We start from the raw sequence: 27,696 nt of genomic DNA, 5'->3' as shown, positions 1-27,696 counted from the left end.
TGGAGTTGGATTTGGTATTCTGCACCAAGGTAATAAAGGTATGAGAGATCTAACTATTGTAAGAGCCTGCTCCGGCAAGAATCTCAAATCACCTCTTCCTAACAAGGACTTGTTAAAATTCAGCAGGTACATGTTTTGAGGGTTCAATCTACGCTAAATGCCTGCCAAGTGAAGGGGTCAGACAAAGCTTTTCCTTGCTGTTCTTCTCCCTGGCAGACGGTGACTGCTGCAACATGAAGCAAAGGCAATGAGGCAGGGGGACTGTCTCTGCTGCTCTCTCAGTAGTTGTTACTGCAGCCAGTGTCTGAGCTCTGAAGACGAGAAAGACAAGGAGAGCCACACATGCAGAGGAAGGAGAAGCAACCAGGGGGAAATACTTCAGCAACAGTCTGGTAAAAATGAGGAAGGAACGTGAGAAAAGCCTCACAAGAGGGTTCTCAGGACTCTGACTGGGGTTTCAGAGGGGCGGAAATTAGTGCTTGTAAGAAGCCAGAAAAATCAAGTACAGGAGAAATGAAACTTCTGTAGTTAGCTAGAGAATATTGCCCTGCAAAATGTGGACTTGACCATCTGGACCCAATCTATGAAATATAAACAAAACATGTAAGACTACATTGTAAAACAACCTCTAATTTTGCTTAATTTTCCCATGTAGAAGTACGTAACTCACTGATAACTTTCATGAGCCTTTTGTAGTGTTTGCATTTCCTTTTTTTTCTTGCTATTTTCCCTCTCAAGTCTTAAAAAAAGTATATATATATTTTTAAACATCATAATGATTAAAGTTCCAAAATTAAGTACATGCGTTATAAAGCTTTAAAATTAATAAGGCCTGCTCAAGCTATTGCTTGACACTCTGCAATGGTTGTCTGTAACTCTCTTTCCAGCAAGGTGCTCAGAACTCGACCTCCATTCTAGAGGAGTACAAGAAGGTGCGAATTGCATTGATTCTTTTTTACATCTTGTTGCCTACTTCTATCCATTTTATTTTCTTTCCTGTCAGATGCAATGCACACTCTTGCTATGGAAAACAAATAGTAATTTGGTTTTCGAAAAAAATTTGATGGTTGATTCAATGCATCAAAATTGGACCTTCTTGTTAATTAATGCCAGGCCCTTTTCAATACCTTAGGTAATGTACATCTTTCCATCTGAAGTTTGTACCTCTAAATAAACATGTTACATTTCTCAAGAACTGCAGACTGATGGAAAAAATATATGTTGGAAGTTAGGTTCTCCCTTAAAAGTTTTGTTTATACTAAGCCAAGATTCTCAGAAAAAAATGTTGGAGAAGGTCTGATGGGCTACGGACTGAAAAGGTTAGAGGAGAACACGTGCTTCTTCTGCATAACCACTGCATCTACTGCTACAAGCTCACAGGGACAGGGGGAAGGCTTGGAGAAAGGTCAAGGAAGGTCTGCACACGGATCCCAGCCTCTCATCCTGTCACTTTGCTCCTGCTTCCTAGACCATAGGAGTCACAATGCTGTTTGGCATACGCCCTTGCATGGTAAAGGTCTCTCTACTTGGACCTATGGCTTTCACCCAGATCACATGGAAGCTGTTACAGCTGTCTCTCCTTCTCAACTCACATGTCTTTAATATGATCTTTAAGAAAAGGTGCCCTCAAACACCTGTTTAAAAAGGAGCAATTTGCTTCATAACTAGGCCATCAAAAGTCCATACCTTGTGGCCCAGACCATTCATTCTTTGTATTTGCACTTCAATCAGATTTTTGATTGGCAATTTATCTGAAATAATCTGAAATATCCTTGGCTGGCATTTCAGATGAAAACAGTGTGTCCTATGCCAAGTCAAATTTTGTATTCAATGCCTGACAGGTATCGTGCCCTGCTAAGAATTATGACAGGGATGGATGAAAGCTTGGAGACTTCACCGTACACAGGGGATTTGTCACATCATTTGCTTGGTTTTACTTTTGAGGCATTATTGGAAATGCGCTCAAAAACCCAGAAGATTCTGAGGTTATTTGCTACCCAAGGACTTCAAAACAGACCCTGTCACCAAGATATTAACATTCAATAGGTTTGGAAAAGAAAAACATTTTATGAAACTGCTTTGTAATGTGCTGCCTACCAGGGTCCAAGGCTCCTTAAGCAGTGGCCAGCTCTAAGGAAGAAAAGTAGAATTGTGTGACAGATACTGTAGTGAACTCTGGACCATTTGTTTTGTCTCTTTGCTGTCTTCTGGAATACAGTTGACATTAAATGACAGGAAATATTTGTACATTGGTGAATGGAAAAACAAAATATTGACTGCAAAAAATGATGATTTGAAAGTGGCAGCAACATTAAAAACACGATTTCAGTATGACATGAATTGCAAGCATTTGATAAAGAAGAAATAACATATATTGATCTCCCTCATTCTGTAATATGAATGTCACTAAGATCAATGAAAGTCACAAACATACACAAAGCAAATTATAGTGCGTACCACTGTGGAATAGCTGCTTCTGGTTTTACACACACTGGTACTGTAGCATCACAATGCCTACAGTTGCACCCAGAAGACAAAACCATATTTCAGATATTCTAAGTGATAAAGCCTGACTTCCTAGCATCATTTCACATTCTTCATAAGCTAAAGGGACAATTATTAGAAGGATTTTTGCACCTTTTTTTTTTTTGTTGTTGTTAAAAAAGCAATAAACTCCATATAGTTGATCAGTACAAGACATGAACTGTGCTAATGAATTTGTTCACTAAATAAGAGGTACTAGCAGTATTTTCCTAAACAGCATCATACAATGGACATGAAAACAAACTGAAACATTTTAAATTGCTTCTGGTTTACTCAAAATTCACAGGCTTACAGGGACAAAAGCAAAGCCAAAAAGCAGCAGCACACAAGTCCAGCATCACCAAACTTCTCCTGATGTCAAGAATGCACAAAACCAGCAGCACATGCTTCCCTTTTACAACAGGCCCCAAAGCTGTGCATAACACTGGCAGGAAAAAAGAAAAGCTTTACAGTTACACAGGCACCTTTATAATTTTCATATCTCAAAATTATGGCATTTCCAATAAAGGCTGCTTCTGAATCTCCATTTGCTTTTACAACTAACTTTGTTTCACCGTACTATCTCCTACTGTTAATTCTTGAAAGAAGCCCATCAAAGATCAATCCAGTTTGTTAGGATTCTGGATGCTAAAATTGATTTTTTCTTTTTGACTTGTTCTTTTGAAAGGTTTAAAAGTGATTTGCAGCAATCAGCATAAAGGAAGTTGATTGACAGAGTTTAGCAAAGTGATCTAGAGGAGATTCATCAGGGGAAAACTGCATACATTAGAAACTAAAAGGTGACCACAGTTTTTCTCCATCTCCTCTCAAAACAAAATGTATTCTTTTAGATGTGGAAAATCATTCTAAAAGCTTCTACAAATAGTCAATGAAAAGCTTAGAAAAACAGTTTTAAATAAGACTGCAATGGTAATCAAACAAAAAGAAAGGTTACAAAGGCAAGCATTACAACAAGTAACAAACAAATCCATTGACCTTACTCACACAAACCTCAGAATCATAGCTGCCAAACTTCCCTCAAATAAAATACAGGAGATTTAGCTGAAATGCCTTTATATCTCTTCCTGTGGAAATTATGGCCTTTTTCCTCCTTGTTGCCTGACTGTTCTTTTCTTCCCAGTTTGCTCTCTCAAATTGCTTTTCCCTGCCACTCACCTTCCTTCGCCTCCCTGCAACAAGAGAGCACAGCTGGAGGGTCCTTGCTGTACTCTCTAGTCAGTGGTAGAGAGGGAGAAACAGAAAGGAAAGCCTGTAGCATTTCAAGAGCTGCTTCATAAGCACCTCCAGCCACAGATAAGTAGTGGGAAGGCACAAAGAGCCCTCCTGAAGATACAGTAACTACTGCATTCCTTAAACATTTCTAAAAAAATAATTAAAAAAAAAAAGCCCAAAGCCAGCTCCTTAAAACCGTCCAAAAAACTCTCAATGGTAATACGATGGAGTTAAATATGTGTGTCCCCATCTGACATTTTCATTCTTCTGTTCTGAATATTTTTTTTAACCTATGGCTATGTGTACAGTACAATACAGACAGAGACTAGAATAGGCAAAGGATTTACTTATTTGTTTTGCTGATGGTGCGGGATAAATTTGTGTACTACTGCCACTACTTGCAAGGCCCTTGCTTTAAATCCCGGACAATCCTACCACCCAAGTCAAAATTATTCCTTTCATTCAACGCAGCAGCTACTTCAGTTCAATGCTGTTTTAAATTCATTTGCAGGTTATTAACAAGATAAAGCTTTTATCTGCCTAAAACTAGAGCAAAACCCCAAAATAAACATTTTTATCATGTTGCTTCAGACTCCTATACCTTTTCATTTACTTTTTAAGCTACTCCAGATTTTCTGGACTTTTCCCCGTTCTTCTGAGACTCCAATTTATTCTTACCTGCAAATATAACTAATGAGTTAATCATCTCGGCTTTCAAATCAGTTATGTGATAAAAAAGCATGTAAAGTCCTTAACATTTTAGCCTGCAAAAACTACTATACTTCTGTACTAACAAGTTAATTTGTATATATCACAGAATGGTTTGGGTTGGAAGGAACCTTAAAGACCACCAGTTCCAACCCCCTGCCATGGGCAGGGACACCTCCCACCAGCCCAGGTTGCCCAAAGCCCCATCCAGCCTGGCCTTGAACACCTCCAAGGATGGGGCATCCACAGCTCCTCTGGGCAGCCTATGCCAGGGCCTCACCACCCTCTGAGTAAACAATTTCTCCCTAATATCTAATCTAAAACTACCCTTTCTTAGTTTAAAACCATTATCCCCTACACTCCCCGATGAGTCCCTCTCCTGCGTTCTTGTAGTCCCCCTTTAGGTACTGGAATACATCAGGGTCTTTTTTTTTTTTTTTTTTTTTTTTAAATCTCTTTTATATCTGTGGAATTTTTCCAGTGCTATTCTACATAATAATGTATTTCATATAATTAGTTTGCTTCTATCTGGTAACTTCCTGTAATTTACATGCTGTTGTATTTATTGGAGACATAAAAGAAAAAAACATATTTGAAATGCCAACAAAAATGGAACTCAACACAGAAAACTAAGAATTTTTTCATTAATGATAAAACATATAGTTATGAAAGGCGGCACACAGGAGTCATTCACTCACTGAAATACTGCAGAGACTAAGGGATTTATGCAAGCTAATGATACATACAAAATGATACCTCAGTTTAATACATCACTGCACTAGCAGCTTGCAAAACAACTACACTTCTAAACCATCTCAGTCTTCTGTTCAATTACTCATTGCAAAAATTACATTTTTTTTTCTTTAGAATACCTATCCTTGTTAAAAGACAGAAGGATTTTGCATGTGTAAACCTACAGATTAATCTGATAATACCAAATATTAAGGTCAAGAACTATCAATTACAGACATTAAACATGATTGGTACTCAGATATGATCTTTACAAATCCAACCCACAATCGCATTTTGTATTTCACAGAAGTGCAATAAATAATTCAATTACTTCCTTGTAGGCTGACCAGAATATTTTCTGTTAGTCTTGTAGGGACTTTTGTTATATATTACTTGAATCTTGTGGATAAATCTCTTGAACTCTTACAGAATATATAATGCAACATTTGTTAATGCCAATAATGAAACAGTTTCTTTAGAGAATATAGCACCTGGATTCATTTTATGATCAAAACTCATTTGCTTAATTGTTTTTTATTCAAAGGCTCACATGACCAAAAATCTTTACATCTTCTAATTACACATTCCTGACTATATCAACCTTAGTTTCATCATAGTTGTAATTTAGAATGAAATATTTTTTTTTAGCATAGTAAAGATTTTTATCAAATAATAGTGGCAATCACCATGAATCCAAACCTGCTTTTATTTTTAATAACATGATCTAATGAGAATTGCCATCTGTAACAAAAGCTAATTCAGCTTCCACATTGTTGTCTAAATTTTATACGAATGTTTTAATTAGTATATAAACATTTGAAAAATATTCTAAAAAACAGAAAATAACTTTTTTATGTAGAGTCACAGAATGTTGTTAAAATTTTAAGCTTTATGAAAGTCTAAGAAGTTGTTAAATGATGGCTGTTTACCTCGGTCAAATTCGACAGTCAATGGAGTGGCACTTCACAGGGTTTCACGTATAAATCTCAGAAACTGTTCATTAGTGTTAAAACATAAAATACCTTGGCATGTAGAAGTGAATCAGTAGCTGGCACGCTGCTGGTTGGTTCTCTGCTAAACCAGGACCGGGGCCTATCACGCACTTGCAACTAGCTTTAGCCAGCTCTGCAGTATAGTTTCTGGCTCAGCTCAAAACGCAAGGGACATGAAATAATTCTCCACATACCTTCTCATGCAATCCAGTGCCCGAATAAAGAAATCTTTGTGAAGCTGATGCTCGTCCCTCAAGATGGAGCACTGCTCCAGTGTCACTGACATGGATGTCCGGTCTTTGGCACTTTTGCAACAGGTGAAACGGACACCATTCAGCTTGCGGCAAATCTGAAACACAAGCAGATGTCAAAGGATCGCTTTTCTCTCTCCTCAGGTTCTCTACACACCTGCTGACTGTCAACATCCCACAATTCTACACCCACGGACAACTAATACAGAAAACGGTATTTCTCAAGAAGAAAGCTGCTATTAAAAGGTGGTAACTCAATCCTGAATCATGTGTCTGCTGACATATGACTTAACTGTCATTAGAGATAAATTATTTATTAGTGCTGCCTTGAGGATTTTCATATTCTAAGGATTATGGACATGCTGGCCTGACACAGTGGCACAAGAAGGTAAAAATGTTGCACTGAAAGGGACTGTAAATTTCTCTTTTGTTTTATAAATTTGCAGCCATAACTCTACAAAAACAGGACCAGAAGATGATAGCTACTGATCAATAGCCCATTTCCAATTTGTCCAAATTAAACATCTTAAAAGCAGATCTTAATGGTCTCCATTAGGAGGACAAGCCTGAAAATAACCTGCCCACTGAGGAAAAAGAAGGCCTTATTGGTTTGAGGAGAGAGCTGCATGCAAGCTTGCCCTACAGTTGCCGTCTATGATTGTTTTTGCTCCCTTGATATTTACTGTAGCACACGTAACATTTGATCCCTCAAACACATGCTTGAACTTTATGCATAGGTACTACACAAAAATTTCTTCATAACAAACTGTGGAGTTATTATATTTTGTTTTCTTTTGTTTCAATAGAAAGCCTTGCCTTCTGTTTTATCACCAAATGTCAATTAAGACAGCACTGTGACATGTGCACCATGTTTTATATTTGGGCTGATGAGGAACAGGTTCTGTACAAAGCAGGAGAGACGTCCAGCACCCAAGTGGTCTGGTTTGGATACAAAACACAGTTCACGGAGGATGGCCCAGTTCTCCAAGCCAGAGAAACAATCAAGTCTCAATCCTGTCCCCACACCCCAGCCCAAGTGAAGCAAGAAACTGATGGTGGACACAGCATCAACCACCTACTATTCTTAGTTCTTATCACGGGTAAGCAAGATACTAAAACATCTACACTTATTTACAGGTTACCAAACCATTACATCCAATTTCCTGAAATTGAAATATAAAGCACTCATGTTAGTCTACACTATAAAAGAAAACGTTGCTTCCATTTTTTCTCACTTTCCGTGACAACCACACTATGCAATTAAAGCTTAATTGTCTCAACACCTAATGAATGTTGAAAGAAAATAAAGAAAAACTTTGACAAGGCTTTTTTAGCTCAGACTTGGGAACACAGAGGACTAATTCCTCATGAGGGTACGGATGCAGACAAATCCATCTTAATACTGAAATTAAAACTTAAAACTTTCAACAGCTAAACTGTTCAGAACAATTGAACCTTAACATGAATGATTGCCATGAAGTGCTTGCTTTCACCTGACACTGACAAAATTCTAAGGGATAAGGGAACTATGACATATTTTAAGGATCCTTTCTTACTTTAAGAAGCAACTGGTTACTGTACCAGCACATTAGGATATACATTGGGTTCAAACAGTTTACTAGAAAAAATTGACAGAGAGCTGATGTGCCCTATTATGGGTCTATTTTTCCCCTGATATCATTTGTCCTAAGAAAAGTAACGCCCTCCCAACCAAGCTTTTCTTGCTTCTGTCCCTGGACATTACCAAAAGTAAACAGCTACAAGAATAAGGCAAGGTTACAAATTACAGTGTTTACACCTCAGCCTGAGGAAGCTTTTCAGCTAGGCCATGGAGCACTGACTTAGCATCTTTCAGGATAAAACTGGAGCGTGATCTTCATAACATTACTTCAGCAAATAAGCAGTTGTAAAAAAATCCATTAATGGCGTTCCTAGAAATTCCTCTTAAAATAAGTATCCTAGATAATACTTGCAGCCTTTCAAGGTCTTTGTGAGGATGAGCAACATCTCAGAAGTCCGGGGAATTAACTGAATCTAACTTTGAAACCAAAGAAGTATATGCTAGTAAAGGACAATCTGCGTTTTCTTTCTACAATTCTAAACTATAAAACATATTTGCTTAAAAAAATGGGAATTTGTATTGCAATTTAAATAATGTACTATAAGACTTTTTTAACGTTATTTTTTTAAGAAAGTGTCAAGTAGGGCTGATAATGCTGTGCAAAGAGTTAACTGCTTAGTTGAAGACATTGATTCTCTTGACACTCATGTCTTTTCAAGTCCATGAGTCACCACAGCTACTTGAATCAAATGAGTCCTACGCAAAAACCAGGTAACCATTCTGGATGGATGACAGCCTTTGGTTCAAGGAGGGGAGACTAAACCCCAAATCTGGGCTGACAGCACTCAACTGAAGTGCTGGAGACAGAGTCGGTTTTGAACTGAGAAACACTCTAGGCACAACAAGCAAATGGCCATAACCGCAATCTGGAGGGCTTATTTTGCATATAAATTCAATCCAAATGGCTCAATCATTCTAAAGTGGATTAAGCAGAAAACAATCCATTAAATTAAATAAGCAGATAAAAAAAATCCTTAGCTTCTGATTTAAAGAGAAATCTAGGTCAACATGATAGTCCAGCACAGATAAGTCCTCAGAATAATACAGTTCACTAAGCAGCAGCAGTTAAAATAAATAATTAAAATGGGCAAACAGTGATCAGATGCTCAAGAAATCTAATAATGTACAATACAACAATCTACGGTAATACCATAATATCAGAACACACAGCTTACGGTATGTGTCTTGATCAAATTTTATCCTCGCTTTTGCTCACTTCATCATATTGGGGATATAGGAAATGTCTGTTTTTCATTAATAAGCTTTATTATTAGATATTTTTATTCATGTTCCCGATGAGCACAGATTTAAATTATTATCACTGTGATTAAATTTAAGAAGGGGATGATAAAAATGTAAAACAATGAAAACTAAAAAAGGATAGATCAATATGTTTAATTCTCCTGACATAGAGAAGAAAAGGGGTCTAGCTTAGGAAATCAAAATATACATTTAAATCTCTGTCTCATTATATTTTGGATAAGAAATGTTTGTGATATCTTTTTGTGATTTTTTTTTTTTTTTAATGCAGATGTGTTCTCACCAGACTACATGCAGGTGCAGATACATATACATATCCATGTAGAAACTCACATCTCATATACTGTAACAGTGGTATCCTTACAGCTGGAAATCTGTCTTTCCAACGTATAAATCTAATATAGTATAACAGCGTGTATATCAGCAGGTTCAGAAATACCCTTCTCAAAAAGTTATGTAAATTATGTAAAGTAATGTAAGAGAAATATAATAAGGGAAGGAAAAACTTGAAGCACTTATGTCCAAACAATGTTCTTCACCCATGAAATTACTTTCAGGAAATCCTGAATAGATCATAGAAGACGACTTTCTATATACAGAGATTAAGTAAATTCTATCATATGCTTTGTAGCTCAGTTTATACTATCCCAGACTATTTATCTTTTACTTCTTTGCAAAGCAACATTTCACAGTAATTGCAAAATAGACACGGCAAAAAAAAAAAGCTTACATTTTTATGCACAATGGATTTATACTGCAATAGTGTGTGATAATATTAACCCAAAGAAAAATTTTATTACCAATATAAAAAATTATACGTTACCAATACAGACCTAATTAATATTGTCATATTCCTATTGTTAATGAAAAGTCATGTAAAATATTATGTAATATAATGATATAATAAATGACACTTGCATCAAACATTTACTTCCCTTGAAGGATACATGCATTTGAAAGTTCCCCAAATCACACGGTTTTATTTTTCACTTTCAGTGGACATCAAAGGCTCAAGACTCTGCTTGTACAAATGGGCAGAGCCATCAAGGGTACTTTTATAAACCTAAAACTATTACCTACTTAAATCTCAGACTCCTGAAAAGCCTGACGTCTTTATATGTATCTGTTCGGGTTTGTTTGCTTGTTTTTAACATATATGTGCAAAATCACAGAATCGGGGAGAAGGGGAATCTAATGATAAAAGCAGTTTTATTGATATATATTTAAGAACAGTATTCTGCATCATACTTCAGGGCTTTCTGACACTAAAGAATAAAAGCAATGTTTATTAAATAATGTAAACCTTGGTTATTATAGACATGATTTTACACAAAAAAAAGTTAGATACCATAACTGAATACTGTATAGCTCATATGAGGTGATATATTTACAGCTATACACAACCATCCAGGAAAGAAATTCTGCTTGCCCATACAGGAGATGAATGGATCTCTCAAGAAAAGGCCCTGGGGTTGTGAGGCATTGGAACACGCTGCCCAGGGAAGTAGTTGAGTCACCCATCTCTGGAGTACTCAAAAGATGTGTGGATGCAGTGCTGAGGGACATGGTTTAGTGGTAGACTTGGCAGCGCTAGGTTAATGGTTGGACTTGAACTTAAAGGTCTTTTCCAACCTAAATGACTCTATGATGGTTAAATCACAGTGACCAAGACCACCTCCCTCTTCCAATTCTGGCTAGGTCTACCAGTAAATGTAGAAAGAAGAGAGATATTCAGGAGTGGGATAAGAAGCCAACAGAACAGAAGGGTTAGAGCACCATTTCAGCGTATCTACTTGAATAGTTGAGTTTTCCAGTCAAATCCTTGATATTGATTGCATTTATTACATCAGAAAGCATGCAAAAATTAATACATCATGTGAATGTATTTGAAACAAAAGATCTTACCGTTGCAGCCAGCCACATGATTTCTACATTCTTTCTCCTCTTGGCCTGGATATTTTGATGAAGATTTTCTAATAATCCCTTTAAATCATTTTGTTCTTGAAAATGCGGGAGGCCTAAAGAAAAAGAATGGTAGGGTTGATCATCATGGTAAGGTTCATGACAGTGCTGTGCTGACTGAAGAATGTGCTTATTAAAGAAGAGGTATATAATTTACAGCCTCATTTGGGAATGCAGGATGGAAAGCACTGGCAAAATATTCAGAGAATAAACAAATCTTACTTCTAAGTATGGGGTTGTCCTCCCTGAGGGCTTCACCTTGGAAAATTAAAATGTCTTCAACCTTCATCTTAAAAATGGAAGGTGAAAACGTTCATATCTTTGTTGTAGTTCTGTTCATCAACTATTACAGAAATCCATTGGAAATGGATAGAGAAATAACTGAGTATAATTAGAGCAGCTTTGATGATTTAAAAAATGTATTTATTTATTTTGAGGTGAAAATATTTTGCTTTTGTTTTCAAAAGAATGCATCTCATTTTTATTTTAAAATGATGCTTTAGTTCCTAATATAACCTACATTTACAGGTGTTAAACAGGACTTAACACCCTCATAAATCTAACAAATAATATTGCTCAGTCTGCAATGAAATGAGAATTTCATTTTGAAGTACGAAGTTATTTCAAGGTTTACCTAAAAAATGAAATTTTACCTACTTTCCCTAGTTGTGCCAAATAGGATGATGTTTTGTTAATCATACACACCTAGAGGGAATTCAATAGTACACAATTTAATTTGCTCTTCTGTGTTGTGTATATATAGAAGGGTTTTGTTTTAAGTATTACCTTTATCTTTAGTAGTCTTGAAAACAACCAAAATCTATTTTTCTAAATGATTTGTTTTTATGTTAGGGAAATAGAAAAAAAATCAGTAGTAGTATCACCAAAATAAGTCTTAGAATCAATTGAAACAAAATTAAACCGAATCTATTAAACCAGTCTTTTTCTGCAATTACATTGACATCCCCTACTCTAAAAAAACCAGGATGTTCCATTTAAGAGGAAAAAAGCAAAACAAACCCCCTATGATTTATATGCAGTTTCAGGGAGTAAAAATGATGCCACTACTATAATTCAGGTCAAAATCCACTTTCCCAATCTGATCATAGCTGTAATGATCTCTCTTCTATCAACAGGCTTTTTAACTTTCATCTCTAATGAATCCCAGTTTTTCTTTTTCATAATTTATAGTGAGAAGTAATTGAAAAAAAAATTCTAAAATTGTTTAAGTTGTGCTACACATACTGTCCACACTGATAAAAGAAACAGCACCAAAACTCAAACAAACAAAAACACTATACAGGAAAGATACATTAAAACCAGCTTTGCAATAATTTTACTGATGATTGTTTGATCTGAGCATTACAATTCCTGACCATAGAATTAAATGCAGAACATATAAAAATACATCAGAACTTCTGTGACTATTATACTTATTCTGCATCTGTTCCTTGAAAACATACAGCATATGAAGAGTACTCTAAAAAGATGCTTCCAGATTATGAGAATATATCACTAGATAAACATTTTGTTGCCTCAAAGTAGCTTTCCTTTGATTCACAGCATAAAATTGATCATCTCAGAGAGATGACTTCACCAGAGATAAAGCAAGATTATCCTAATTTACAGTATTGCCAAACGAGTTGTATCTTGACTGGATGTGACTGATAGCTTAAATTCTTTGTACCACAAAGCAGTATTAAGCTGTCAAATCATTCTCATGGATTATAAAGTGGAGAAGCCTCGAAGTATGAAACAGACTCATAGACTGTGTGTTGAAATATATATGCACTACTACGTGCATTATAATGCTAAAGAAGAAAACCCTTTATTTGCTTGCAGGATTTCAAAACCTTGTATGCATCTCTCTTCTCACATGGGATACTATCTTTAAACAGTGATGTTGCTGTTGGTGTTAGGTATCAAACTAGCAATACTGAGTATCAATTGTGACACAGCTTTACCTTGTTATGCTCTCAGCTGCTCAATTGAGTAAACTAAGGCATCTTTTCAATTACATGTGCTACTAAAGAACAATCATATATCTGTATTCTTACTATCATTAACTAATCAATAGAAGTGTGGTGGATGCAACAGCCTGGCCAACAGGGCTGCCAGTCTTCAAATTCTGTCTGGGTTCATGAGCTCTGTTTGTAGCTAACAGCTTTGTGACATGGGTCCTGCATTTATTTTGTAGCACAGATTTGGCATGATAGGAAACTATCTGGAAAGGTGTAACAAAGCCATCAAGGAGTCATCAATACTGAATGGCTCTCAGATGGCTACAAAATCAGGGCAGCTGCTAGCTTGGATGGGGGTTTATCTTCCTAAACGGGAATCCTCCTCTGGCAGAGCACCTTGACGAATGTGTACTCCTGCCTCTCTACTCCCCACCCCTTCACTCTCCTTCTTAAAAAGTACCCCCACCCCCCAAAAAAAAAAAAAAAAAAATCACTGAAAGGAGGTATGGGGATAGTGTAGGTGTAGGAGAGGGCTGGTTTAAAACACACATTCCTCCAAGCCAAAAGAGTGATATCATATAATGGCACAGAGCAACCGGGAAGTGCAGTGGAACCAGAAGGTACTTCATGTTATGTAAAAATTTGGACAAAAACCAGACTCAGTTCTCAGAGGTAGAGAAAATGCAAGGGAATAATAACCAGAATAGACATGATCAGTTAGACAAGCGTGGTTCTTGCAAGTCTGTACAGTCTGGAAGAAGTCCAGGAAGACTGTGCAGCACACTAATAATTCTTCTAGAAGAAGGCACTACAAGGTTGGTTCCTGTCATTGAAAAGGAGCAAATACTATATGCATGCAAATTTTACTTTTATGTAATAAGATCCGCTTACAAAGTCATAGACCTACCTTAGACCTAATTCCAGATGAGGTTAGTTTTTCAGGAAGCTTTCTTGGCAGAATTTCCCTAAACTAATTGCTAACTTACTGTATGAGATTTTCTGTAGAAATTTTCATAATATTAGAGATGTGAGTGGACTGGTGGTCATACTGCTTAGCCCTTAGGAAAAGAGCTTTCACTTCTGCCAGAATAATTAAAAAATTAAAATTTTGCTGATATAAAAGATAAGCACATATGTATATAGAGTGGCACATCAGATAAAACTACAAGTACATGTACAAATGGATAATTAGCGAAACAAAAGAACAGAAGCTGTTCTGTAAGAGGGCACAAGCTTTGCATAGGATTTTAACCAGCAGTATGTACCATGAGGAATTACAAACACGTCCTGTAGGACAACAGGTTCTTTAGGTTCAAACATGGTTACCCAAGTGGAACAGGCAGAGACCTAAATCCAAGCTATTTTAAGTCAGCCTGCACAATTTGTAAGTTTTAGGAATATAATTTAGGCATTAAGACTGCTTTAACAGGTTTATATTGATACAAATGGTCCTTTTCACCATAGTAACAGAACGCTATGTTTATGATGCCACATATCTATAACATTTGAATGTAGGACCCATTCTAATAGAACCATGCTATTAATATCAGTGATGTTATAATGTGGCTCATTACTGAGAAATCTGTAGATACAGATGGAAGCAGTCTTCCATACCTTAACACATACTCGGGAAGAAGAGTAGAGGCAATGAGTGAAACTGATGAAAATTCCCATCGAGTACTTCTGTACAAATATAGTAATTATGGAGTGTCCTCCACTTGAATTATTAAAGAGTATATCATATTAATAATTTAAGAACGCTGTTTGGTTCATCATTACTGCACTTCAACCTCTCTGTTGTTTTTGCTATGGCCTTGGGCCTGCAATCACTGCTGACTTCAGCAGGGATTTGAACAGGCCCAAACTGCTCAACTTGATGGAACAAATTATGGGATTGAGGCCTACATCTAAACACAGCACATTAACATTGCGCTAATACTACTTTCTTATAATCTTTCACCTATTAAACCTTTTAAAAGCCATTTGGATATTGTATTATCTTATACTCACAGTCAGGAGGCATTTTTTCCGTAAACAAGTTGTAATACTCTTTTAGAAGTTCTAGGTTTTCCTGGTTAATGTTTTCTTGCAAAGTGGTATCTCCAAACCTATAAAATCACAGTAAAATGATGAAAAGTCTACAACATAAAGCCAAATCATCCTTCAGAATGTTTTCTATGTATAAATAATTTGATTTTTTTTTTCTAGTGTTGAATGTATTAAATTTTGTCAAATGTGCTTTGGAACTAGTATTTGGGAATGAGGTAAACAACCATTGATAAGTCTTCCCAAAACATATGGACAAAGTAATTCGTTTACATACAATCATTCAATAAAGCACAAGTTCTGATTCTCTTCATGAATCTTGAATAAATGCAAGGGCTCTCTGTGGGAATTCCAAATGGGAAGAGTACAACTCCTAAATCTCTTAATATACCTGAGCAACAGCAGTAGCAGTAATTTCTACCAGAGATAGATGATATTGAAGCCACACAAGATGGAATAGAGGTAAGCGTCAGAAGAAAAACCTCCTGAAGGACTAATTTCTGCCACTGGAGTACTCTGGTCTGAGAATATTTGCTATAAATAGTCAAATTGATTAATCCTCCAGACCTTCTCAGCCCTATGCTGCTCCTGAACTGTTAGTTATTTTATTTTCTTGTGTCTGAAACTAACGAAAAAACTCTTTCCCTGCTTTTGAACAGTGATTTCTCTATTAAGCTTCACAGAGCCGCCATTAAAGGCAGCTCTGTGCTAGCTGCCTTTAGAGACTAGCTGCCTCTGTGCTACACCTCTGTGTAGCAAGGTGGGGGTTGGTCTATTCTCCCATGTGCCTGGTGACAGGACGAGGGGGAATGGGCTAAAGTTGCGCCAGGGGTGTTTTAGGTTGGATATTAGGAAGAACCTCTTTACTGAGAGGGTTGTGAGGCATTGGAATGGGCTGCCCAGGGAAGTGGTGGAGTCACCATCCCTGGAGGTCTTTAAAAGATGTTTAGATGTAGAGCTTAGGGATATGGTTTAGTGGAGGACTTGTTAGTGTTAGGTCAGAGGTTGGACTCGATGATCTTGAGGTCTCTTCCAACCTAGACAATTTTGTGATTCTGTGAAACCACAGGCTAGCTCACTTCAGCTGCCTGCATTTAAGCTTTCTGCAGCACACAGACATCACTGGTCACACTACAGTGCTGCAGCTGGGTCAGGCAAGTGTTCTGGGGTTTCTTGCAGCAATTTAGTCTGCTGGGAACACATTGTCCATGTCCCCAATAACCTGTTCCTCACAGAAAACCCAGGCTGCATCAGGATGCCATTACAGTTTATCCACAAACTGACTATTGCTATATGGAAAAGTATCTTTCTTTCTGAGACCAAAATTTCCACAACAGTGAAGTTTCACACGTAGGTTAAAAAAAGTCTCCTGCTACTTATACTCTGACGGATACAGAAGTAAGGACAGGAGTGTTCCTTAGGCAGTTAGGACCAAGTTTCTGTGCCTCATCTTTAGAATAACGTTGAAACAAAGAAAAGGAAGACAGAGTAGAAAATGGTGCAAAACTAAAAAAAGAGGGGCATGGATAGGTAAATGAGAAATTCAGGCAGACACAAGGGGATGCAAATCAGAAGATTCCAAATATACTGTTATATCACATGGAAAGTAATCAAATATTTTAAAGGGCAAAAAAGGAAATGATTCAGCTACTTCCCTCAAGAGCCATTGCTGCACTGTCACACGAGTATTTCTTTTAAAACAGGCACATTATCAACTGTGCTTTATTGAAAGTAGATGTTAACAGCTAATTAAGTACCATCTTGTAACAATTTATCACAAAACAATTTTTATTTTTATGTTCATTCTCCCACTAAAACACCTTTTAACAAAAATCATGTGCAGTGTTTCCAATCTCAAAGACAAGCATGCAATCAAGTTGAGCAATATTTTCAACAAAGACTAATGTTAACACCTGTAACCACAAGCATAAAATGTTTCTGCATGGAATAAACCAACTTGGTTTGCTTGAAAAATAATTCATTATTTTTTTATGTATGGCTTTCTTTTCTTTGGGGACAAGGTAGAATCACTACGGAGAAAAATGTTACCACTCTTCCTGTCACTCCACTTGGAACCCAGTTGACATCTTTTCAAACTGACTCCTCTGCTTTCTACTGATTCCTTCCCTCCCCAGATGCAGGCTATTTCTAATTTTGTCACCTCTTTCTTCAGGACCTTTGTAATATGTGGTCTGCCTTTCCCCACCCTACACGAGCTCTCACAAACTTGGTTACTGCACACTCCTTTTTTTCTAATTTTGGAAAAATGTGAAGCATCACACTTTTTGTCATTACTGACTTTGCTGGTTTTGTGTATTACTACATAGGTCCTCCCATAAAACCACTTTTCATTTTTTTTATGGCATCAAGAATAAACTATTTTCACTTTCAAGAGCATTGCAAGCTCTATAGAGAGCTACTCACTTCTTTTTCCTCTAGTAAAATGCTAACTTTTACCTTTGCCTTCTGATTCAGCCTTCATCTCCCATTCTAATTTTATAATTAAGTTTTCCCACACTTCACCACTCACAACTGAGAGACGTCTCCCCAAGATATTCACACAGCTACCTGATTGCATTCCTTAGAAATCTTCCTTAAATGTCTCCTTCTACTCCTCTATCTACAAAGGACATGATGTCAAACTCCAGTTGTGCTTAACTTCTTGTCTGTTGCCCAGGTTAACAAATTTTCTCTGTCTCCATGTATTTCCCCACCTACACATAGAGTGCTTTTGGTTTTGAGTATGTAGTTTTTTGAGTTTGTTTGAATACTGCCTAAAAGAACATATTACGCTCTGTTAAAAAAAAAAAAAAAAAAAAAAAAAAACAGTTAAAGAAAAAATGATGTCCACCTTGCAATTTTAGCATTGTACAAGCTTTGTAATTTAACACGACCAATGGCTAACCTTCTCTGGGGACAGAAAATTAGTAGGTTGGTGAAACTTTGACTAACATTGCACTGATAAATTAGTTTCCAGCAATCCCTTCAGAGGACGAGTATTAGCATATTAGAATTTTAACATCAGCCTTCATGTTTCCAGAGGCATATTACTAACATATTCTATGCAAATAACTAACGCCCCTCAACCTTGTCTAAAAAAAAAAAAAAAGTCAAACCTAAGAAGTTGAGAAAAATGTTCTCTTTATGGTTTACAATTTGTTCAACTCCACCTCTAAAATGGTAAGAAATTGGAATTTTCAAACTTCTGTTTGAAAAGGCAAAAAGTACTGCACATTAAGATTTATCCATGTGAACTAGAAATCCATTCCCTATCTGTATCCAAGGAAAACTTGGTGTTGATTGTGTGAAATAAACAGACTAAGTCCCGCATACAGCCTTATCTTTACTTGGCCTTTTTCATTATTTTGCATTGCTCCATAGCTTGTACTTATTTCCTTTAATACTTTTGAAAATACACACAAAGTCAAGCTGAAATGGTCCAAGAGCAAATAACGAAAAGATTTCTTTGTAATCCTATGAGAGATATCTTGTACTAACACAGCATACTCAGATAGAAAATGAAACATTTTTCTGAAAGTGTCTTCTTACCTCTCTGCAAGTGTTTGCTGTTCATTGATTCCAACATTAAAGAGTACTGGATACATGCGAAGTAGCTTTCCTTCTTTAATCTCCTGTGGCAGCAGCTCAAACATCTTTGCTGGAAGCTGGACCTCTATAACATAATGTTCACTAGGAAAAATAAAAGGAAGAATAAGGATAGGAATATTGATTGGTTTGCTTGAAATTATAACCTTCCTAAGTTACAGAGAACATTTAGACATATCAATCAGTTTCCTTTTTTCCCCTTGTGTTAAAGCACAACATGTGAAGACTCAGCTGACTTGTTTTAAGAGTACAAACTTATATGGAAATATAAGGTATATATGATTATATGCTCTTGATACTGACTTCTTTACTGAAGTGAAAATAGGACTAAAATTGGAATCAGCAGAAAAGTCTTCTGCTACCACAGTATCAGTGTGAACACCTCAACTGTTAAAGTGCATCTCACTGAATTACAAAAACAACTTGATTTCAGAAGCCACAACTTGAACCCTGTATCCACTCTACATGTAATATGGCCTATATGGAGAAAACTCTTCAGAAAAGCCCACAAAATATCAATTTCCTTCAGTGTCTGGATTTTTTTCCTTAGGGATAGAAAGCATCACAAACTACAAAATAGACTCAGTGAAGATAATAATTAAAGGCTCATTACCCAAACATGGATCCTATTTTAGGAGAAGGGATGAGATGTAACAGTATTGTTTTCACGTTGTGTTTTGTTTGACTTTACTAAAAATATGCTACTTTGGCTGCCAGTCCAGTTTCTGATCGTGTCGTTCATTGTGGAACCCTCAAGTTGAATTCTACCTGTTTTGACAATTGATGCCTGAACTAACATGATAGAAACAACAGCACGCTGCTAGCTTTCTTTCTATTATTAGAGCAATTGGTGTAATAAAAAAGAACAGACCAGGAGCAGATCCATTTGTCTTGCAGACTTTGAAATTTTAATCATTTGAAGAGGGCCAACTGATACCAAAAACTTAAACTTTCTCTCCTGCAGAGGACACTTCAGTACAGCATCATGAAGGAAAATTATTACAGAGGTGTTAGGGAAGAAGGATCTATATCCCTATATCCTACCTATGAAAACTAGGCCTATGACATCACACGATTTATGCACGCAAACTTAAGATGGAAAAGAATGGGTTTCATTCTTTTGACTTTATCTAGTTATCTTTTTTAATAATACTGCTTTGCATGTAGCAAAATAATCACAAAATCCCTCAAACCCTTATTTCAATCTATCATGTGTTTGCTAAAGAATTAAAATATAATCTTGACTACCCATGTAGTCAAGATTAGTTCTACCCATGTGTAGAACTTCGGGGAGAAAAGGCAGAAAACCCTAAAGAACGATGGCAGTTTCTTCAATGGCTCTTCAATCCTCAGCAAGTTGGATGGATTAGTGGACCTATCTTAGAACTGGTGCTTCTTCTTCGGAAAGGTAGAGGTTGTGTTTGAACCCCTGTCCTACTCAACAAAATAAAATGGGTCCAAGTACAGACTTGTGACTGAAGTGTAATTGTGGCTAGGCTGTTGTCATGTGCTTTGGTATGGGCTAGAACTAGCATGTAGTCTTTGAGCAAATGCCAGATGCTTCCAACTGGGGCAGTTATCAACAGTTATGAATGGAGGATATGTGTCTCAGATGAGGGAAACAACAACAAACTTATGTGGGGAGTAGAACTGTATTTGGTTTGAGTTTTATTTAATTAATTAATCCATGTGAAGGAAACACAGAGTTAGCAAGGATGACAGCAAAGAACTATGTGAAAATGATCTTTGTATAGCAATATTCATTCTCAGCCCGCATACTTGTAATTCCTAGCTGCTGTGAAGTGCTACCAGAATGTTTTCCTGTCATAGAGCACTTTCAGGAGGTTGAGAAGAGATGTTGGTTTAGTCTAATTTAAAGAATGTACGTTACTGAACCAAAAATGTCATTAAGTCATTGCATTGCAACATTTCACGCTTCCAAAAATCACTACAAATCTTTCGACGTGTCAAAGAACATCGAAAAATGTTGACCTTTAGGCATGACAAATTAACATTTGTAGCATTTAAGAGCCTACCCTCCCCTTACTTCTTTTTTTTTTTGTTTTTTTAATTAAAATTTACACAAGTCCCAGATATAATCCTTGGTAGGCTTTAAAAATCTTTCACCAGTTGTGCAATAAGAACAACCCAGTTCTTATCATTTAAGAAGAACACTACTAGACTGTGACAGGGAGCTGTCTGGCAAGTCTGGAAGTCTGGGAACGGTTCCTAAGTCAGGTAGGGTAGGAAAAAAAAAAAAAATCAAAGTACTGAAAACTGGAGAACTTGTTTGACATTAATTTCCCAACATTTTACAGGTCCTATGATTCTACTGCAGTAAGAAACAATAATAAAATAATAAATCTTATTGTCACTTAGTATCTCTCTCTTATGGCTAGCTTCAGTGCAGAGATACTAGGCAGTTTTGGCATGTGATGGATAATAAGGCCACTACATTTTGCAATGAGAAGGTGGCTAACCAAGGAATTGTTACATGATTTTTTACCATTTAAAGATCTCCACGGGGAAAAAACAACAACAACAACAAAAACAAACAAACAAACAAACAAACAAAAAAAACGGAGTAGAGAAACCCAGTGTGCTTAAGAGGGTAAAAAATAAATTATCTATTTCAGGACTAATTATATAAGTTTAGGTGTTCTACATTTGTTTATTTCAGTAAAACATGACTGTTTAAGAGTAACTCTGTCTAACTTTATTTGCCTTGTTCTCAAATATTTGTTATCATCATATATGAGGACAGAAAACCACTTGCAGACCTGTAAGAAAGATTCTAACAACTACCCCCACACACAGGTGAGGGCCATGGACTCTGTAGCTATTTGCGGTCAGCTCCAAGTGCACACTTAGCTCTGTCCATAAACACAGAACAGGTCATTTACACTATCTTTGCTTTGCAACAAGAAAAAAAAAAAAAAAAACAAAAGAAACACAAACAAAGTCATTGCATTTCAGCAGGGAGGTGCTTTATCCAGGAAAGTGACAACTATTTAGACTACTTCAATGTGGCTGCAAGTGCCGGTCTGATCATGCACTTAGTTGAAAGCTTTTTTTTTTAAATCAAACCCTGTGATGACTCAGAAGTTCATGCACACAACCCAATACTTTTATAAAATTCTTTAATACAATGTAAGAGTTAACTACTTTTGCCCATAATATAAGAACTCAAGTGCCTAAACTCAATTCCACCTGGATGGCCACGGTCAGCCACCCACATCGGCAGGTCAGCACATTACTACTCAACGCCACACTCTTTGGATTGATTTGTTTTCATTTGTAGAATCTCAGTCTTCAGCACTTCCCTCAAAAAACAATTGCAAGTGAATACTCTGTCTCTGCAAATTAAGAACTGGTAGTTTTATGTTCTGTCTTGCATTTCTACAGTATTTAAATCTAATTTTAGATTTGAAACAATCCAAAAGATGTGGATTCTCTAAACGTTAATTAGAAAATACTTGTTTTTTCCACTATCTCCTCTTTTATGTATGACTTTCAATGCTGTCTCATCACAGCTCAAAGAGAACAGGGCTCCAAACAAGTCTTAAAACTTTTTTTTTTTTTTTTTTTTTTTTAGTCTGATACCAATTCCATCAAGTGAACACCTGCCAGTAAGTACAGTACAGCAATCATAGGCAGTAACTCTTCTTCCTAAAGACTGACTACTCTATCAAACCAGAATGCCTGAGGCAGCTTAAAGCTCAAGTCTTTCAAAAGCAGGACCTCCTGGTGTGACAGTTCAGTGTACCGCAGTAATGGCAGCAAGCCAGTAAATGTAGCTGCTAGATTTTTCAAGATGTTTGACTGGTGTAATTTATAAAGGATGTATTTCTTCTGTTTTATCTACACACCATAATTATTCTTAATTACTCCCGATGTGTTGCCTATCATACCCCGGCCTTCCTGCTATTTATTTCAATCCCTTCTCGGAAGGCCCATAGGATAAGAGTGAATCATCCAGAATAATTAAGTAAATCAGTTGTGAAAGCCCCCTTCAGAGAAAAAATATCTTTTTTAAAAGTTGCTGCTTTTAGCTGAATTTAATTTACAGTCAACTCAAGAATAATGATACTATTAAGGAAGTGATTTCTGCAAAAGTAAAAACATTTGGGGCTTCAGACTAGAATAATAATGAAGATGAAAACCCCATTCCTCATGTGTAACAATCTTTTTAACCCTCTTCTAGCCACAATTAATGAACTATTTCAGTTTATGCCCTGATATTCAGCATTGCTTATGTGAGATGCATGATGCATAATGTATCAGTGGCTTCGTGTAAGGACTTCTGATGTTGCATATGTTCTAAATGATCTTCAGCAAATAAAATTGGCATCAGAGTCTTTCAGTTTCCATCTCAAGACAATCAAGCTTTAGCTCTTAGAAACATAATTTCATTTCTCACACTGGAAAATAAGTTTTGGTAACCTCAAAAACAAGGTATGTTCAGTTAGAATACACTTTTGTAAATATTTAACCTTGCCACTTCTCTTTGATTCAGTGTCTGGATACGAAAAATGCAACAGAAACTCAACATGCAATTCAGGCACTTGTGATTAATTTGTGTTATATATTTGGAGCTTTAAGGTGCTAATCAGGAAAGTAACCTAGAGCCCATACTACTATTAGCTTTACAAATCCCTACTACCTCAATTACATGTCCATTTGCTTCATGAAGAGGCAAACTACTGCACTTTCCATATAATAGAACTCAGCAATAAAAAAAAACACATTATCTGCATTTTCATGTGCTAACGGTTAAAGCTACCTGCCATGTGCTTCAGGAAACAAAGTTCTTACCGCCTTCCAGTTATAATAGGCAAAAAATCTTCTGATTTGGCTTCAATGACTTTAAACATTACTTTCTGCAAATCTGAAATTCCCACAGCCATGTCTTCTAGCATCCCTGCTTCTTCACCTGTATGGAAAGATTACAGGGTTATTAACAGAGAAGACATCAGTCACTGAATAGGTTATAGTAAGGCAATATGTGGATTGTATTTCCCAGTCTGTGCATCTGAAAATCACAGCCCTAAATCCACATTAGAGTAACCTACATAAAAGCAGTCTGATTTTTAGAACTGCTGACAATTCTCTGTGGCCTAGATAACTGAGTATTAAGCACCTCTGAAAATCAGTCTGCTTTACATGTGCATAGAGAAAAATGGCCTTTCTGACGTTATTCTGTTTTGAAAGTGTTTTTTAAAGACTGTCCTGCTGGTGAAGGACAAAGGTTTTAAGAATAACAGTGACCATCATGCAGAAAGGAGTCTGACAGCAATCTCCAAATGAGGAGGTGTAATTGCCTATGCAGCAAAGAACTGCACAAATGCTAAATCCCTCTACTTTTTTCAAAATCTCTATTTTGGGAAAGGATTCCAACACATCTAGTTCAAAGCTTTTTGAAGCGAACTGCAATTACTCTCTCCAAATGTCCTCAAAAATAGATATAAAATGATGGCACTTATAACAAGTCAGGCGTTAAACAATTTTCAGGGTATCTTCACCAGTACTGACATGGTCAAGGCACAAGAGAGAGGGTCAGTAACTGTGCTGTTTGGGTTAGCTTTATAAACCTGCTTTTTGGGGTCAGACCAAGTGCCTATACAAATGAAAACAGGACATATTAAAATCAAAAGTTTCCCTAGCTGCATTGATGAAGCCCGTCTCCTGTATTTAAGGCAATGTAGATCCGCACTCTGTGCAGAAGAATTAGCAGCTAGTGTTCCCTGAGAAATTGAAAATAATCTAAGTAATCTGTGATGTAGAGTTGACAACACTGTCAATTGTGCTATTATATAGAAGCCCACTGTCTCCTAAGGGTAATATTTTCTGATTCAGTAAGGCAAATTCCTGGAGTGGAACAGAAGTTAAAATCTAAAACTCCTGGGTAAGCATCTGGTGTGTATGCATAAAGAATTCTGTCCAAGAACAATACTTACTATATGTGCTAAGGAGTCCTTCATATTGCACAAGTAACCCAACAGTATGAAGCTGTTGTAAAAATCCTTGATCATGTAAACTTGTGTGCAATTTGATTATAAACCCACAGACCAATCCAGCAAGCTATAAAGACAAAAAAAATATGGAATTACATATGTTTTGCAATCACAGTGAAAACAAGGCTTGCTATCATTGTACACTACAGAAGTAATATTTATATATCACAGAATCGCCTAGGTTGGAAGAGACCTCAAGATCATCGAGTCCAACCTCTGACCTAACACTAATAAGTCCTCCACTTAAACCATATTGCTAAGTTCAACATCATCTGTGAAAATAACTTGGATATTTCTATGTAGTGACAATATACATGATTTCACATTAGTATATTGCTGAGGCTTTTTTACACCAAATATTCCCTTATTTTATATTACAGAAATTTCACTTGTTTTATGGGATTGTGTTATTTACAATGGAATAAACACGACCAGGACCTCTCTTAGCAGACTATAAACATGCAAAGATACGAATTATGATGGATTTCAAAGCAGTTAGACACCTAATGTAAACATATCTCCTTGGCCATCGTTCCCTAACTCCTTAATTATGTTGGGAAATACATGTAACTTGAGGAAGAAATTAGATTCTCTCTAAATAATTGGTCTATCTGGAAAACAACACCTACAGGAAAGGATCAAAAGAACTTGAGTTATTTACCAAGAGAAGACGAGTCAGAGAAGAGGCAGGCTGACAGTCTTTAAACACATAAAATACTGATACAAATGGAAAACCAATGGTCTGTTATTCATTTCCACAGTGACCAGGAGAAAAAATATCTAGCTTCAATAGCAGCAAGGAATGTTCAGGCTAGATTTGAGGTCCTTACTTCCACGTGAGAATACTGGCGTATATAACCCGGGAAAACTACAAAAAATAGCTTTACGGATCTCTTCTTTGGATGAAGCGGAGAGGTTAGATAATGTCTTCCAGTTCTCAGCAGACCTATTTCTGTGACTTGGTGATTCAGTTACTATGGATTTCCATTTACTATTCCTTTCTTTATCACATTATAAAATATTTAGGTGGATGTAATGGAAAATACATGAAAAAGTTGTGATAAACCAGGCAAAAGAACAACACACACAGAGACATAGTATGGTCAATTATAGTAGCATCATCAAAATAGCCATTACAGTAGGATATAAGTGACATAAGACAACCTACTGCTTGACTGAAGACAATGTCTCTCCTCAGGGTCAGCATCAAACATTGTGGCAAACCACAGGCAAGTTCCTGGAGCAGGACAAACGCCATTGACTGCTTCGCTCTGGTCACCACCTCTCCCATGCAGTCCTTCAGCGTAATCACCAAGGGATAAAGTTGTTCATACCAGTCACCTAGAACAAGACAGATCATTAGCTCCAAAGCAGAAAAGTTGTAGTAAAAATCATTTTTGGACTGGAGAGAGGCCTGCAGTGGCTGTCTAGCTTGTCCTAGAGCTTTAGCCAACACTGAAGCTCTATATCCTAACCATTGTGGTGTTGCAAACATCACTAGAGGTTATGCTTAAAGGAAGGATTCTAGCTTAGCACCAAGACTGGGGTTATATCCCTGGCCTGAATTCAGCTGTATCCTGAAACAACTTTTTAACAGACCTAACTTCTCGGTAAAGCTTGCATTAATGTGTTATACACCAAACTTAGAGATACAAGCAAAAACTCGTTTAGCACAAGATGAATATGATGAAGAATCTCCCATTCTTTCCAACCTTGTATCTAAGCAAATGAAATGCAGTCAAAAAAAAAAACACAGAACACCACTGAAAAACAGGGAGATCCTGTATTTAAGAAAAAAATGCATGCTGGGAGGCAAAATAGAAGAACAAATAGATATCTGGGAAAGATATTATCTGTTTAATGTATAGGCTTGAAAGATGCTAACACCTTCAAGTCTCATTTTTTTCTAGCTTATCTCTGTATTCTTCTCTTTAAATAGACATACTGAACTCATTATTTTTTGAGTTACTGTGAGCAGACAGATTTTGATCTACTCTATAATGCTTTGCTGTTAAAATGTATTTGAGAAGTATCAGAAAAAACAAGCTGATGAAACACATGAAAAAAACACTACTCCTTAATACATTAGAAATTAAAGAAAGTGATAATGAGTAATGGAGAAAAAACAGAATAGCTTACTCAAACCTGACCAATTACCCAAGCTGTTCCTGAATTTTTCGAGATTTAATAAAAACAGACCTGCGTTGTAGTTACCTATGGTTTTGCCTACACCCCCCTGCATTGAGCAAATAAAAAAAATAACCCTGCTTCAGAATCTACATCTCAGTTTCATTGTTATAGTTTGAAAAGACAGAAATTGACATTCCAGAAAAATCTATACAAAAATAGGAAGTGCAAATGACTTTGTAGTGTCCATCACTAAGGTGTTTTGTTTTGTTTTTGTGTAGATTAGTGTAATTAAGAATTATTGATAACCAAAACCTGTTCCACTTAAATTGTAATTAGGTGGAAGATAACAGCACATTGTTTCAGGTAACATTCTGAGCCAGGCCAGCGAGAGACTCATTAGTACTAAAGAAGTTCTTTAGACAGGAACACAGAGCTGTCTGCTGCAAAGTTAATTTGGCTATACTATGGAAAAATATGGAAATGAATAAAACTGTAGCCAAGACAACTCGAGAGGACTTTGAAAGCCAGGAGGAACTGCAAAATAATTAAGGTGTAGGAAGGAAGAAATAAGAATAAGGACAGAGCAGTCAGAACAACTTGGATTGCTTTGGAAACAGTGTCTATATGGTGAGACAAAATGTGTTTTAATACAGGCAT

At 36.6% G+C, this 27,696-nt stretch overlaps 1 protein-coding gene across 4 annotated transcripts in view; it reads right to left on the bottom strand.

The window, feature by feature from the left end:
- INPP4B (inositol polyphosphate-4-phosphatase type II B) overlaps positions 1-27,696 on the bottom strand; it is a 296,612-nt gene that overhangs the window by 25,180 nt on the left and 243,736 nt on the right. For all 4 annotated transcript variants that reach the window (XM_084285787.1, XM_084285788.1, XM_084285790.1 and 1 more), the window contains 7 exons: positions 26,078-26,250; positions 24,853-24,976; positions 23,711-23,828; positions 18,839-18,979; positions 15,254-15,351; positions 11,226-11,338; positions 6,383-6,537 (listed from right to left, as the gene is read on the bottom strand). In XM_084285787.1, the coding sequence (XP_084141913.1) occupies positions 6,383-6,537; positions 11,226-11,338; positions 15,254-15,351; positions 18,839-18,979; positions 23,711-23,828; positions 24,853-24,976; positions 26,078-26,250 (922 nt within the window). The remainder of the gene's footprint in view (positions 1-6,382; positions 6,538-11,225; positions 11,339-15,253; positions 15,352-18,838; positions 18,980-23,710; positions 23,829-24,852; positions 24,977-26,077; positions 26,251-27,696) is intronic.

This window comes from Netta rufina (assembly GCF_964035555.1).
Source record: "Netta rufina genome assembly, chromosome: 4".
Taxonomy (NCBI): domain Eukaryota; kingdom Metazoa; phylum Chordata; class Aves; order Anseriformes; family Anatidae; genus Netta; species Netta rufina.
The sequence above is the reverse complement of the archived record's forward strand: the minus strand, read 5'-3'. Positions and strand labels throughout refer to the sequence as shown.